At 44.4% G+C, this 14892-nt stretch overlaps 1 protein-coding gene across 2 annotated transcripts; it reads left to right on the plus strand.

Annotated features, from left to right (window-relative positions):
• The first annotated feature begins 1640 nt into the window (after positions 1-1640).
• On the plus strand, positions 1641-14045 carry LOC109890854 (PAK4-inhibitor INKA2). 2 transcript variants are annotated; one of them, XM_020482926.2, is made up of 2 exons: positions 1641-2312; positions 11222-14045. In XM_020482926.2, the coding sequence occupies exons 1-2, from the start codon at positions 2241-2243 to the stop codon at positions 12383-12385; spliced, it is 1236 nt and encodes a 411-aa protein (XP_020338515.1). In that variant the 5' UTR covers positions 1641-2240; the 3' UTR covers positions 12386-14045. The 2 variants fall into 2 exon arrangements, with proteins under 2 accessions (XP_020338515.1, XP_031680660.1); XM_031824800.1 differs by lacking the exon at positions 1641-2312 and adding an exon at positions 9968-10051.
• The last annotated feature ends 847 nt before the right edge of the window (positions 14046-14892 follow it).

Here is a 14892-nt window from a genome sequence, read left to right on the forward strand (position 1 = left end):
ACTAAGCAGCATGCTGATATCTGGGCACTAACTGTTGACTAAGTGTGACCCTCAACTCGCCAAACGGGGAGTGGCTGATGCAGTGACCCATTTAATACCAGAAAGACGAGTACATGGAACTGGGTTTGAAGCAGGTGGTTGGCAAGAAACTGAAGACAAGATGCACTTCCCAATACTCAACTCAATAACGCTATATAAAAGCATGCTCTTTGGCTTTGCAGTGGGATAGTGTATGGAGAACAGTTGCTGCTGCTGAATGTGTCTGCGGTAGTGTGTGCTGTGTGGTCTGGCACTGGATAAGTTTCCACAGATGGCATAGTCCTGGGGACAGCTGGGGGGAAGTGGGGACATGCAGGAGGGCAGCTGCAGGTCAGGGTCAGGCATGGGTTCACATTCTTCATTAAAAGAAAGCCAGGTTGTCATATTTAACATACATCTCATTACACTACTCTGCTGGGCAAGAAACTCTGCATAAAGACATAAACCCAACAAGGGTAACAGAGCTTCTCCTTGCACACGAATGAATGCAAACATATTTGCATAATACTGTAATAACAACAGTGGGAAATCAAGCTGTCTAATAAAAAGAGACAGCGTGTTGAAGGCAGCCTCTCTTCTTCTCCCTAAAGTACACCGATGTTTCAGATGATTTATTTATACATCCAGCCCCCTTTCCTTGCTTTTGGAATTGAAGTCAGAGCTACTTCCTCCTCTCATCCATCTGGGAAAGCCCAACATGTGGCAGATACAAGACGATAACAGTACTAATTTAGATGGAATCAGGTCATACACAAGAAGCTCTAGAGCTCCGAAATCCAAGTTCCATTTCTGAAGTCTGGTCCAAGTGTCTCAATTCTGCAAGAGAAGGATATTTACAGGATCAAACCCCTTCATTCCTCCAATGAGTAATTGTATCCGGGTCACACAACAAAGGACTGTCGCTCAGGTGCTTCCTTGCTGACTGTGAGGGTGACAATACTTTGCCCTCCTGAGATAACCGACAGTATGTGCGGCTCCTTTTAGCAGACCCTTTGAGGTTCTAGTCATATAGCAGAGCAACTTACAGGAGCGATTGGTGTTAAGCGCCTTTCTCAAGGGCACATCAACAGATTTTACACCTAGTCAGCCTGGGGATTCGAATCCACATCTTTTTGGTTACTGGCCCAATACTCTTAACCACTAGGCCACTACCTACCTACCTTCCTACCTTTTTGCAGTGCATACAATGACTAGGAAATGTTGTGTGTATGACTTGAGTGGCAGGACTCCAGCACTGGTCATGTGAATGATGCATTTTTTTTGTTTATTTTTCTGAGGAACACCAATTCAATGCGTAACCCAACTCGCCTTTCAACCAATCCTCATCTGTGTATCGAAAGTGGAGGCTTTGAGTTGTACACATTTTTGGTCCAGTGTTACATCCCGTCCTTGGAGAATATATACAATTCAGTGGAGGCTGCTAATGGGAGGACAGCTCATAATAATGGCTGGAATGGAGTAAACAGAATGGTATCAAAGAAGTACTTTCCATGTGGATGATACCATTCCATTGACTCCATTCCAGCCATTATTATGAGCTGTCCTCCCCTCAGCAGTCTCCACTGATACAATTAAATGTCAATCATTTCAAACGAGCAGGTGTCGACACACCAGTGCAATTGCTAGTTCATCCGAATGTGTATTTTCTCTAGTCTAAAACACTGTCAACGCCTAACTACTTTATATTTCAAATTAAATGTAGATCGAGTTATTTGAATACCACATGGCCATAACTCATAAAGTCCCTTGAAATATATTCTATTTTTTTTCCATTACAGCTATAACGTCAGCACAGTGCCAAAGAAAAATAAACATCGCAATCTCATTGGAGGAAATTGAGTGGTCAACGTAAGCGCTCCCCGTGAATGAGAAGAAGAATAGGTTACAAAGCAGGGGATGACAAGTCAGAGATATCGACAGGCAATCGTGCAAACCTAAATAATCTTTAGGACTAAACAATCAATCATATTTGGAGTAAATATACCCAACACAGAGCGACAGATTCGAGAGTTTGTGCTTTTGGAATCCACATCCAAAACTAGACGAGGGCGCGCATTCCAGAACAAGCTTGGCGTTTTTAGCTTGTTCCATCATCATGACGCTGACAATTGAATAGCTTAGACTATGTGACTTTTGTGATAGGCATGCTTGAAATAATGAGCAAGTATTTTATTTGAAAAAGCCTACTTACGTTTACAAAAATGGAACGACAGCTTTACATGTCAGAGCGCAAAAATATGGATACTTGCTTGAGACGTCTGAAGCAGGAACTGGTATGTCATCTTATTTGAGTTTTCTGATTATACAATGTTTGTTTTCTGTTTCTACTTCCACTGTTGTTCTGATATCCAATTTTAGTATATGCATTCAGATGTAGCGTGTTTTGGACATTTTTAATGCCAATGCAACTGGGTCACAAAATAAGTAAACAGCTACGAAAATATAAATTATAATATTTAGTTATTCATATTTAGTTGTTATACAGCTGAGGTTGCATAATACTGCATAGTTCCATTGACGTTTGTAAATAAGTTAAACTCAAGCAAATCAAATGCTCAGTTCGAACATTCGATCCTATGATTCTTGCAGACCGTTGTTCATGCGTCTGGGATGGACGGGATGAAATGGTACAGTCTAATGAATGGTCAAGCAGTTTCCTGCTCTCTTTTCTTTCCATGAGATGCTCAGTGTTCTATGAAGACTATTTCCAAAACGCTATGGCCAACAATTTTCTGCAATAGTGTTTTTTAGTCAGACATGATTGCTTATGGGTACTTTCATGTGTGTGTAAAAAAATTACTGTTCTCAGATTTTTCATTCATAGATTTTAGATGTGTATGAAATGTTAGTTTTTTTTGTGTGCAAAATGCTATATATCCATTGTTTAGCTGGAATGGAATGATTGTATCCTATATATTTGACTGTGATATGTGCTTGTCTCACGCTATCTTAAGATGAATGCCCTTACTGTAAGTCGCTCTGGATAACAGCATCTGCTAAATTACTACAATGTCAAAGGTAAATGTTTTACATACAGATCTCATATTACTGTATTTCATTATTTTGCAAAACATTTTTTTAAACATTGATGTCACAAATATAGCATTTGTACAGTTCTTTAGTTATTTGTTACATTTGACTGTGTAAAACCAAGCAGTACTACTTCTTTATCTGAGAATGATGCGGATATATAGCATTTAGCAAGAAAACATAATTATTTGTCTCTCTGAAATCATCAAGTGATAGATTTTAAACAAATACATGTTGAACAACCCCATGTCATGATTAGATATCGAAAAAGCACACCAATCTTTCATAATTTCTTGAAAACAATAAAAGCTCATTTATCAACATTTCTGAAAATGGATATATAGTGTTTTGGAATGAAACTTCATATATTCACCTGCTGCCTATATTAATGGTGCAATATGCAGAAATTGCCTGGTTGCAAAGATTCTAACAGTTTGCCTAATTTCAGTTTATGTGACAAAGCAAGTGTAGAGATTCATTGTACCATCTAATCCGCTGTGAAATATATTTTTCAATAATCAAAAATATTGTATTTTCAGCTGTTTGAAGCTGGTGTACCAACCCGAAAGTAAAAGACATAAAAAAACTAAACTTAACTAAAGAAGCATAGAAATAGCGCACATAGAACAGATCTACCGCTTCTTATACTTGCTTTCAATGAGAATGACAGTCTGTAAATCACATTGCAATGTGAATTTGGAGGTGTCGCCTAAAATGTTACACATTGCAGCTTTAACATTGCTTTATTAATATTCCTAACTTTCATACACAGAGGCATGTCTAGGCTATACACTCCCTTGACACTGTGATGGGTTTTGAAGACAGTCTTCTGAAATAGATAGGCTATTGCTGTAAATCTATTCTGTTTTCATAGGGCCGTTGTTGGGGACTCTGTGATTAAAGATACTCAGGGAAAAAAACGGTATTCTCAGTTTGAAGTGTACGATTCACATTCTGGGTTCTCACTGCTCATGTTCCCGATCCTTTGGCAGATGCACACACAGCATTTTCAAAGCAGCATTAACTGGCACAACTCCTATTGGAACGCTCTTCAAACGGGTAGAATGTTCTTTAACCCACATGCCCAGGGCAAGGCATGCACGGTCTGTAACATGACACTTCTGTGGCTTCTGGGTTGTCTGCACTGAATTAGCTCCACGTCTGTCAACTGGCCTGGCACTCTGATCACAACAGGAGGGAGCCATGGAACGGCGTGTTGTGTGAAGTGATGGTTGCCATATCACAGTTTGCAAACCCAAAAGAAGAGGGAGTCTGTCATCCCTGTGATGAAGCAGAAACAGAGAGCAGATGCAAGTTTTTTTTTTTTACTGTTCCTGAGTCTGTCCACTCCTGTACCATGCAGAGCACAATCTGTTGGAGTGTCTTGTACCCCTAAGGTGTTGCCGATGCCAAAGTTCCCACATGTCTGTCTGTGTCTGCCTACGCTGGTTCCCCTGAACCCCCATTTACCATTATACCAGTACAGAGAACAAGCAAGGGGGTGTGAATAAGCAATAGAATAGAAAATAATAGAAACTAATGAAACTAATGGGATAGAATAAGGACTGTAGCTTAGCCTAATTATCTAAGTCTAATCATCTTATTGTGAATGTTATATATATATATCATGCTATGGACTGTTTTATCATCAGCTTTCAACACCATAGTGCCCACAAAGCTCATCACTAAGCTAAGGACTCTGGGACTAAACACCTCCCTCTGCAACTGGATCCTGGACTTCCTGACGGGCCGCCCCCAGGTGGTAAGGGTAGGCAACAACATGTCTGCCATGCTTATCCTCAACACTGGGGCTCATCAGGGGTGTGTGCTTAGTCCCCTCCTGTACTCCCTGTTCTCCCACAACTGAGTGGCCAAACACGACTCCAACACCATCATTAAGTTTGCTGACGACACAACAGTGGTAGGCCTGATTATCGACACCGATGAGACAGCCTATAGGGAGGAGGTCAGAGACAAAAATGTACGCAAGACAAAAGAGCTGATCGTGTACTACAGGAAAACATCGAAAACATTAACATCGATGGGGCTGTAGTGGAGCGGGTTGAGAGCTTCAAGTTTACATCACCAACGACCTACCATGGTCCAAACTCACCAGACAGTCGTGAAGAGGGCACGACAACACCTTTTCCCTCTCAGGAGAGGCGCTACATAGGGTAGTGCGTATGGCCCAGTACATCACTGGGGTCAAGCTTCCTGCCATCCAGGACCTATATACTAGGCAGTGTCAGAGGAAAGCCCAAAAAATGGTCAGATTTTCACCTAAGTCACCTAAGTCATAGACTGTTCTGTCTGCTACCGCACGGCAAGCAGTACCGGTGTGCCAAGTCTAGGACCGAAAGGAGCCTCAACAGCTTCTACCCCCAAGCCATAAGACTGCTGAACAATGAATCAAATGGCCACCTGGACTATTTACATTGACCCCCCCCCCCCCCCCAACACACACACACACACACACATTATTTTTACTCTGCTGCTACTCGCTGTTTATTATCTATGCATAGTCACTTTACCCCTACCTACATGTACAAATTACCTCGACTAACCTGTACCCCCGCACATTGACTCGGTACTGGTACCCCCTGTATATAGCCTCGTTATTGTTATTTTAATGTGTTACTTTTTATTCATTTTTACTTTAGTTTATTTAGTAAATATTTTAGTAACTTTTTTTAACTGCATTGTTGGTTAAGGGCTTGTAAGCATTTCACGGTAAGGTCTACACCTGTTCTATTGGGCGCATGTGACAAATGAAGTTTGATTTGATTTCACGTGAAAGTCCTGTATGGCAAAACAAATTCTTGGGTGTATAACAATGCAACATTGCTAAGCACAACGGCGATGACACCCCCCTCCCCCCCGAGTACCTCCTGAACATCTGCATGGTGATGTAACTTCAGCGCGTCAAAGGATATCAAAGCTTTTGACATCAATACTAACACTAATTTCACTTTTATGGTTCTTCTTTATCTTTTATTCGCCTCAAGACATTTCAAACATAACCATCTGTCAGCTTGGAATGCTATTCTAGGGAGGGTGTGTGTGAGCTGTGAGGTCATGGAACTTCTGAGAGAACAACTATGCCAATGCCGTTACGTCCTGAGGTGGTGAACCAAGCTACTGTGCTCACGGAGACTCTCCTTGTTCTCGGTTACCTTCAGGGCGTAGGGGTAGCGGTGGTACGGAGCAGTGGTCTCAGTTGGTTTGTTTGGAGCATCTCTTGTGGTTCCATTCTCCAGCCGGTTCCTTCCTTCCCCTTGGCTAAAATTGCCCGGGGTCACATTGGCAGGTGGTTTGCATGATGTGATCGTTGAGACCGGATGGAAGCGGTTCACAGTGAAAAATAAATTATTCAACTCCGAAAACATAAACAAGTTGCTCAAGACCTACATAACGAATGTCATGGTAGTAGGTCATTACAATTATCTTGAGCATTTGCAGTACAATGATCAAGTAAAGTTTTCTATTTTTATTGTTAGGGATTTTGGTGAGCACTTGCACAGCACGCAACATCTACAGACTTCTGTTCAAGAACAATCTTTCAAAGATGTCGCTGATGTTCTCTAAGGCTTAAGCAACCCACTGCTCCCTTCCAGCTTTATCATTTAATGCAGAAACAAGGTCTGCGAGGGCCAGGAAACTGCCCATTAGACCACCTCCCAGTGTTAAAGGGCCCCAGAAGGCTTGGCCTGGCTCACCCCACCTCTGGTCTATGGGCAGCGTAGAGCCCTGGCTCACCCCACCACAGGGCTCTGCTATATGGGCAGTACAGAGGCATGGTCTGTATGCCCTGGATACAGATCCCAGTAGTGCCCTTGACCAATACAACCTACCATTCATACTCAATAAGAGGTGTGTGCGTGTGCACGTGTGTGTGTGTGTGTGTGTGTGAGAGATAAATGCCCTCTCTAATAACCTTTCCTTGGCCTCTCATTTCTCCTACCTCTGGCCATTAACACTGAATGGCTCTCTTTTAAATTCATTACATGAAGTACATGTGTTTAGTTGACACTCCCTTATTAGGCTGAACTGCCACTTAAAGAAATGTGTTTGGGTGCTGTTTATTTGTTCAATAAATCCAGTTAAACCGTGTTAATAAGGGTTCTGTGTACGTGTAGGGAGACAGATTTCATTCTTTTTCTCCCCAATTTCGTGGTATCCAATTGTTTTAGTAGCTACTATCTTGTCTCATCGCTACAACTCCCGTACGGGCTCGGGAGAGACGAAGGTTGAAAGTCATGCGTCCTCCGATACACAACCCAACCAAGCCGCACTGCTTCTTAACACAGCGCGCATCCAACCCGGAAGCCAGCCGCACCAATGTGTCGGAGGAAACACTGTGCACTTGGCAACCTTGGTTAGCACGCACTGCGCCCAGCCCGCCACAGGAGTTGCTGGTGCGCGATGAGACAAGGATTTCCCTACCGGCCAAACCCTCCCTAACCCGGGCGACGCTAGGCCAATTGTGCGTCGCCCCACGGACCTCCCGGTCACGGCCGGTTACGACAGAGCCTGGGCGCGAAACCAGAGTCTCTGGTGGCACTGCGCCACCCGGGAGGCCAGGGAGGCAGATTTCACCGTAACAAATGCGCCACACTTGCTCAGATTTTGTTTCCCCCTCAACTGAATGAAGAGAGAACACTCAAGAGCCGCGACCCTAATCTCAACCGAGTGCAAAGATAGTGTTCATTTATTTATGCTGGGTGGGACTTAATTCACATTCATGCATATTCAAAGACTAGCGCAAATGTTAACTGTGTGATAGTTGTTGAGCGCTCCTTTGCACACTTGATATGACGTGGCACCTCATAGCCTTTTTCAGAGACATAACTTTTAATGGGTAATCATCCAACATTAATTCCGGACTGCCAGTGATTACTCCCCACATTTGAAGCATTCAGAACTTAATTGTCAATTACGGTCCGTTTGCATCACTGCATTTGTTGCCTGAGGATGGCTGGATTGTCCTTAACCTGCACTTTTTACTTCCTAATACGTTTTCAGTCGCTAACCAACTGTCTACAGTCTACAGGTAGACCCTGACGGATCAAACTGCTGAAGTGATGCTAACACACTAACATTACAGAAAGCTGATGACTTAGCTCCAGTATTTGAGATATGGCTTTAATAAGCTAATGGTACCAGAGAGACAGTGTTCGATGCCCTGCAGTCCCGTCCCCCCCCAAAAAGGAACCATTTCCCTCTCCATTTGCTGAGTTTAAGATCTGTTATCAGCACATTTCTATGAACCACTGACTCAAGCCGTCTCTGCAACACAATACAGTAAACATTTGGGGTGGTAGAGTACACTGAGAGTACACTGCCCTGGGGAGACAGTCAGTCCAACAACAAAAAAATGTGACTTGATTTGATCCGGCAGAAAGCTGATTCCAGCTCGTCTGACCTATTTGGGCCGCAAGGTTTTGGGGTCATGTGAGGTCAATTAAGTGCCTTAGTTGGCACAGTGAAGTCAACAGTGGGTCTGAAGCCTTTGAGGACATTGTGAATCATTTAAGAGAGCCAAATGGAGTAAACGGCGTGTGCTTTTGGATAATTGGAGTGGATGAGTGTATTTGGGAGGGAAGAAGGATTGCATGTTGAGGAGTAAGCATGCATGAACAAGTCAGCCAGATAGATTCCATGTGAATAGGAATGGTAGCATCTCCTAACAAGAGGTTGCAGTACAGCTGTAGAAGGGCAACTTCAGCCCCTTGTGATGTGATCTTTCGAATGATTCTGACGTAATGTTATTGACAATTCCACATGTTGTTTTATGGAGATAATCGGGAAAAACCCAACCGTGTGCACCATGTGGCAATGCTGGTTGAACCTTGATGTGGTTTGAGGTAAACAGTAATTATATAAAGCCTGTTCACCAGCTTCTAAAGACTCCGGCTAATTACACCTAATGAAGTCAGCCATATGTTTTAGCGCCTAGAACCGCAGGAGAACACAGAGACGACCTCATTGTTCCAATTACCTTCACCTTCTATAATGGCTACTCAGGAACACAGACTCCTTTTGTCTCTCTGCTGATGTTGCGTTTCATTTTTTCGGGTGGAAATGTCAGCTGAGCTGCGTATGGATTACGAGATCTTCTGTGAGACCTTTTCAAGTGCTTCTTCATGCATCATTTTCTTTGTTTGAATATGAAGGGATGAAAGGCTAGTTTAGGGTTGGTCAGTACAGTGGCTCTTGCAACTGCTGAACGATTGACCATGTTGTCTTATCAGTTCTAAACAAGAGTGTCTGCAAAATGTTGAATGATTTTTCAGGCAAATTATATTGATTTATTCTTTTGGTGTAGGCCTGCAGGTTTTCTTTTAAAAATATGATTCACGAGGTCGCTCTTTGTATTAAGCATTACAACATGTTATTAACATATTGTAAACATGTTGTGACGTCACACATCAGGACATACTGCAGATTATTATGTTCGCCTCTCACATCTCAATCACTTCTTGCTGATACTTTCCTGTCTGTCGTTAGCTAGTGTGTTAGTTACTGAAGTTACTGATCCAATGCTTTCCCACTTGGCACTTATGTGTACCACAGTCAACAAGTACAATATCATTGACCTTGCTACTTATGATACCCATCCCCCCTCCTGTTCTTCAATAATTGAATCCCTCTAGACATCTAAACATATGGCAAGGCCGCCATAACACTCACCCCCCCCAACACCAACTCACACTGCTGTTACCCCAAACACCACTTCCACTGCTGCTGACTCTCACCCAGTCTTTGTCAATTAATGCGTGCTTGAGTGAACCCACCCCCACGGTTAGGGATTAACGTCTAGACAGACACAACTGATTGGCTGCCAGGACAGAGACTGGCCCTGATTGGCAGGGGCTACATATAGGGGTTGGCAGGAAGGGCTGTTTGAAAGGTGAGAGTGGAGAGTAGAGACGGACTGAGCAGCCAAGAGAGAGGAACAGACTTGTGTAAAAGTTATAACAAGGTAAGGTGATTTATTAGGATCTTAGACTGATGGATAGATTTAATATCTTGGACGTGTAGAGCGAGGTATAAAGTTGATGTTTTCTATATTTCATTTAATTGAACAGCATTTTATCCAACTTGTTCGGATGTTTGCAGTCTACTGTGAGTTGGAGCAATCTTATAGAGTGCACACAAATAATGTTACATTGTTGGTATGGTGGACCAATTGTATTACCCAGCTGTAATAGCTGTCTTTGAGTGAAGGCTGTCTCTATTCAGAGAGACAGTGAAAACAGTCAAAGCACAGTTGGTCAGACTACTGAAATATGATCTGTTATTCCAATCCCTTATTCAAATGTTCAACTGCAACATGGCATTCTCCAAACTATATCAACGTGGATTGAAATGCTTTTTTTGGTGGTGTTCTATTTCTGTAACATCACACAGTTTTGCGTTTTAAGGAGGAGCATTCGCATCTGTGTATTCTTAATTCCGAAGACACATCTGTCATATCAACAGCCAAGTTCAAAGTAAGTCCGGGTGCATGGCTTCATTTTTAAAGACACTCTATTGCCTCAGGGACTGCTTGGCTGCGGGGGAAACGGTTATAGCTTGGTCACATGACATAAGCTCAGTCCCACAGGATGCTGGAACAGAGAGAGAGAGAGAGTAGTTTGAGAGAGAGAAAAAGAGAAAGAGAGAGCGTGGGAGAGATGAAGCCAGAGATACTCCTCCCTACAGCTGCTGAGCGACAGGGTCCTCTCACATACGCAAGCCATATGGGGGCCCTGTCATTCAAAACGGGTCATGTGACCGAACAAAAAAACATGAGTGGCCTCAAAACACAGAAGGGCTACGGTGCAGCAAGAGATAAACTGTAGCAACACCAATGGAGATATGGAAAACAAATCATTATTGGTGAGGGGTAATTATGTTAGTACCATGTGTACATTTTGGTTCGTCTTTGAGTTCATTCATTTGTCCTAAGCGGTGCTGTGATCTAACTAAGTTCAACCGTAGAGGGGCAATGTAAACACTGGTCAGTGTTTGACAGAGGGTTATTTATAGATGTGTTATAGAAGTGCTTGAATGGATGAGTTTTGCGGGTGACGCTAACTGGCCATTTCCCTGTTGTTTTTGTCCCCCCCCTCTCCCTCATCCTCTCCCTCTCCCCTCTCTTTCCCTACAGGTGTCTATGAAGGAGGCAGGAGATGGCCTCCATGCTCAGATGAACTCCATGATGGGGGCTCTTCAAGAACTCAAGCTTCTACAAGTGCAGACAGTGCTGGAGCAACTAGACATCTCAGGGAGGCCCATCCAAAGGGCGGCCCCACCACCAACAGCAGACACATGTGGCCCTTGCCCTATCCCCAGCCTCAAGCCTACCCTCTGCCCTGTCCACGATGAGACTCACAGGCCCCCCTTGGACTGGACAACTGGTCGGGAGGAGCAGCAGCAGCAGCAGCAGAGCCGGGTGGGGCACCGGAGCAGCCTGGGCACCTCTCCTTCCTCCTCCAGCCTGGAGACATTGGAGACTGAGAGTGAGAGCCAGCCTCTCCCTCTCCCCCGCAGAGTGTCAGGATACACTGCCCCACAGGTGGAGTACTGTGGCCCACGTCTTAGCCAAGTGTTTCCAGAGCAGCATCAGCAGCCGGCTCACCCAGCCCAGGTGGTGGATCTGCCTGGCATCCTCTACAGCCTATCCAGGGAAGGCCCCTCGCTGGACAGCGACTACTCCCAGGACAGCATGGATGACTCCAGCGACTGGACCTCATCGCTCATGAGCCGCAGCCGCAACCGGCAGCCCCTGGTCCTAGGGGACAATGTTTTCGCCGACCTGGTGGGCAACTGGCTGGACTTGCCTGAGCTGGAGAAGGAGGAGATGATTGGGGGTGTTTGTGTGGGGGCAGACGGAGCCGACAGGCCCGACTCCCCAGCCCACCCTCTCCGTCTCAGCCGCTCCCAGGAGATCTGCAGGAAGTTCTCTCTGACCACCAACATCTTCAAGAGGTTCCTGCGCAGTGTGAGGCCTGACAGGGACAAGCTCCTGAAGGAGAGGCCAGGCTGGATGGTCCCCGAGAGCCAGGAGGCCAAACTCTTCAAGAGGCCCAAGAAAGTGGCCAAGCAGCAGGCCAAGGGAAGCTTCTACCTCCCGTTCTGGGCAGGTGTAGGACAGCAGCAGCAGGGTAAGGGCCGGCCATGTCCCCAGCTGGCTGAGGAGAGACACAGCCAGAACAAGAGCCAGAGCCAGTTCTCAGAGATTTACATAGACAGGAGACAAGAGTGGAGACAGGAGGCCAGAGTGGAGAAAATGCAGCCCTTGTTTGACTACAACACGGCTGTGTGGGTCTGATGCTGACGCTGCTCCAGGGTGGTGGCAGGTGTTGGGGATTTGGCTGGGAGCTCTGGGAGGTTTGTGTGTCTGTCTGTCTCCACTCAGAGAATGGACTGACTGCAGAATGAACATCCACACTATTTCCCAACAGAGATATTATCAGGGCAACTGTTTGTCTGACAATCCTAAGACCTAAGACCTGTGACTGAGAGAGTAAGCAGGACTTCCTCTTATAGATGGGTTCACCAAAAAAATTGTTAGGGTTCGAATGAGTCCGTAAGTGCCCTGGACTTATACGATAGACGGTACTTCGATATAGACATGATGCTCAGATAATGCTCTGAATTCCATCGTCATGGTTCACACCTCAACCCTGTTTCATTATGTTTGAATGCTGCTGTAGGTCCCACCCAAGTGTATCCCCACCCTCATGTCTCATCTCGTACTTCTATCTAGCAATAGAACACAGCTGTTACACGTACTGCATGGGCTCTAGTAAATGTTTTATCTGTGACGTTGTGAAACAGTTGTCACTGAACTGCCACTAAACATGACCACAGGTGCTTCTTCGCCTCGTTTCCCAGAGTCAGACAGCTGGATGAATACACAAGGGTCTAATATTGTCACATCAACCTCACTCAGGGATCGGGATGTGGCCTGTGTGACCGACTGGGTTTGAACCTGGATCTCCTGTGCGCCACAAGACTGTTCTAGACCACCGAGGTAAAGCCTAGGCGTTAGCTTGGGGAGCTAACACAAGTCTTCAGGTCTCAGGCAAGGTTACTCGTCACATATCCTTGGTCTCCGAACCACCTCCATTACACCTTCACCGTTCACCAGCCACCTACACACACAAAGCCACTCCAGGATAGGGTTATCTCTTGCCTTGTAGACATGATGGCACATCTTGACTCTACAGCCAATCCTCCTGGCTAGCGTATTACACATGAGAGAGAGAGCGAGAGCTGTGTGCCATCTGGTTGCCTACAGTTACATAAGGACAAGCCAGCAGCACAGACAAGAGGTGCAGTCATTCAGCGTAGGCTGTCAAGCGTTTTCCCAATCAACCCTAAACTGCGATGCGGCCGTTGCATATGTATCTAATGCTAAGCAGGGCCTGGAGATTTCAAGATAGCAGAGGACTGAGGAGGAGAATGTTTACAGTGAATCCTTCCACATGTACATACAGTACTATACCTAATGAAGTCAGCCATATGTTTTCTCTTTGCGCCTAGAACCACAGGAGAACATGTTAATGAGCATGTTAATGATGTCAACAAAGTCTATTAGCCATTGTGTTCATTTCATTTAAAGGGTCTTAAAGAGAGGAAGATTGAACCCAGTAGATATGTGGTTAGTCCTAGCTCTCTTTATGAAAGATATTGAGGCGTTTCGGGGAGATTTGACATGAATTTGATTTGTTAAATATCGCTATGCACATATGGTGGGTTTTTCAATATTCAGGTGGGATTATGTTCAGTTGGTCACACGTGGACGGACCGCCTCTACAAAGCCTGTTATGCTAGAAGAGCCTCTCTGCCTGTCTTCTTCATATTTACAACTGTAATTGTCATTTTTAGCGCTGTTGTTAAAACTGCGGTTCTGCGAACCTCAAAGTGTTACTGGGTGTAAAACTGTCACTGACTCTTTGTAAATTAAACTGTTTTCTGAAAAAAGACGTGCCACTCTGGTTCCTCGACTGGAAATGTAATTTGTATGTTCCAACACATAAATGTACTCTTTGATCGGTGACCCATTTTTATTGGGTGATTTTTAACACCCCCAACATACTTCGAACCAATTAGTCTGTCTCGCTATGTTTAGATTTGAAATGGTTCTTCGTTTTTTGGGGGGGGATATTTTTTGTTATACTAATGGTAACAGCAGATTTACCACATACAGTATACCCTGTGAGACTATGATCAAGCTTTCCCTTTTCTCAGAATAGTTCTGGGATTTGACCTATTCTACTCTATTCCCTGCATTCTCTATAGGCCTAAGTGCTGTAGCATGACTTACTATTTGGTTAGTGTGAAGCGAATCATCTCCGCGACGCCCATCAGCGTTTTAAATAAATAAACATACAGGCAGGCACACTTTGATTCTCTGACTCTCTTTCTCTTCTCCAGAACCACTATATGACACTCAAACACAGCAACTTATCCACAAGCATTATACACTGCTCAAAAAAATAAAGGGAACACTAAAATAACACATCCTAGATCTGAATGAAATTCTTATTAAATACTATTTCTTTACATAGTTGAATGTGCTGACAACAGAATCACACAAAAATGATCAATGGAAATCTAATTTATCAACCCATGGAGGTCTGGATTTGGAGTCACACTCAAAATTAAAGTGGAAAACCACACTACAGGCTGATCCAACTTTTTGATGTAATGTCCTTAAAACAAGTGAAAATGAGGGTCAGTAGTGTGTGTAGACTCCACGTGCCTGTATGACCTCCCTACAACGCCTGGGCATGCTCCTGGACAGTCTGTGGTGCAAGGTGGCGTTGGTGG

This window comes from Oncorhynchus kisutch, linkage group LG5, assembly GCF_002021735.2.
Source record: "Oncorhynchus kisutch isolate 150728-3 linkage group LG5, Okis_V2, whole genome shotgun sequence".
NCBI lineage: Eukaryota > Metazoa > Chordata > Actinopteri > Salmoniformes > Salmonidae > Oncorhynchus > Oncorhynchus kisutch.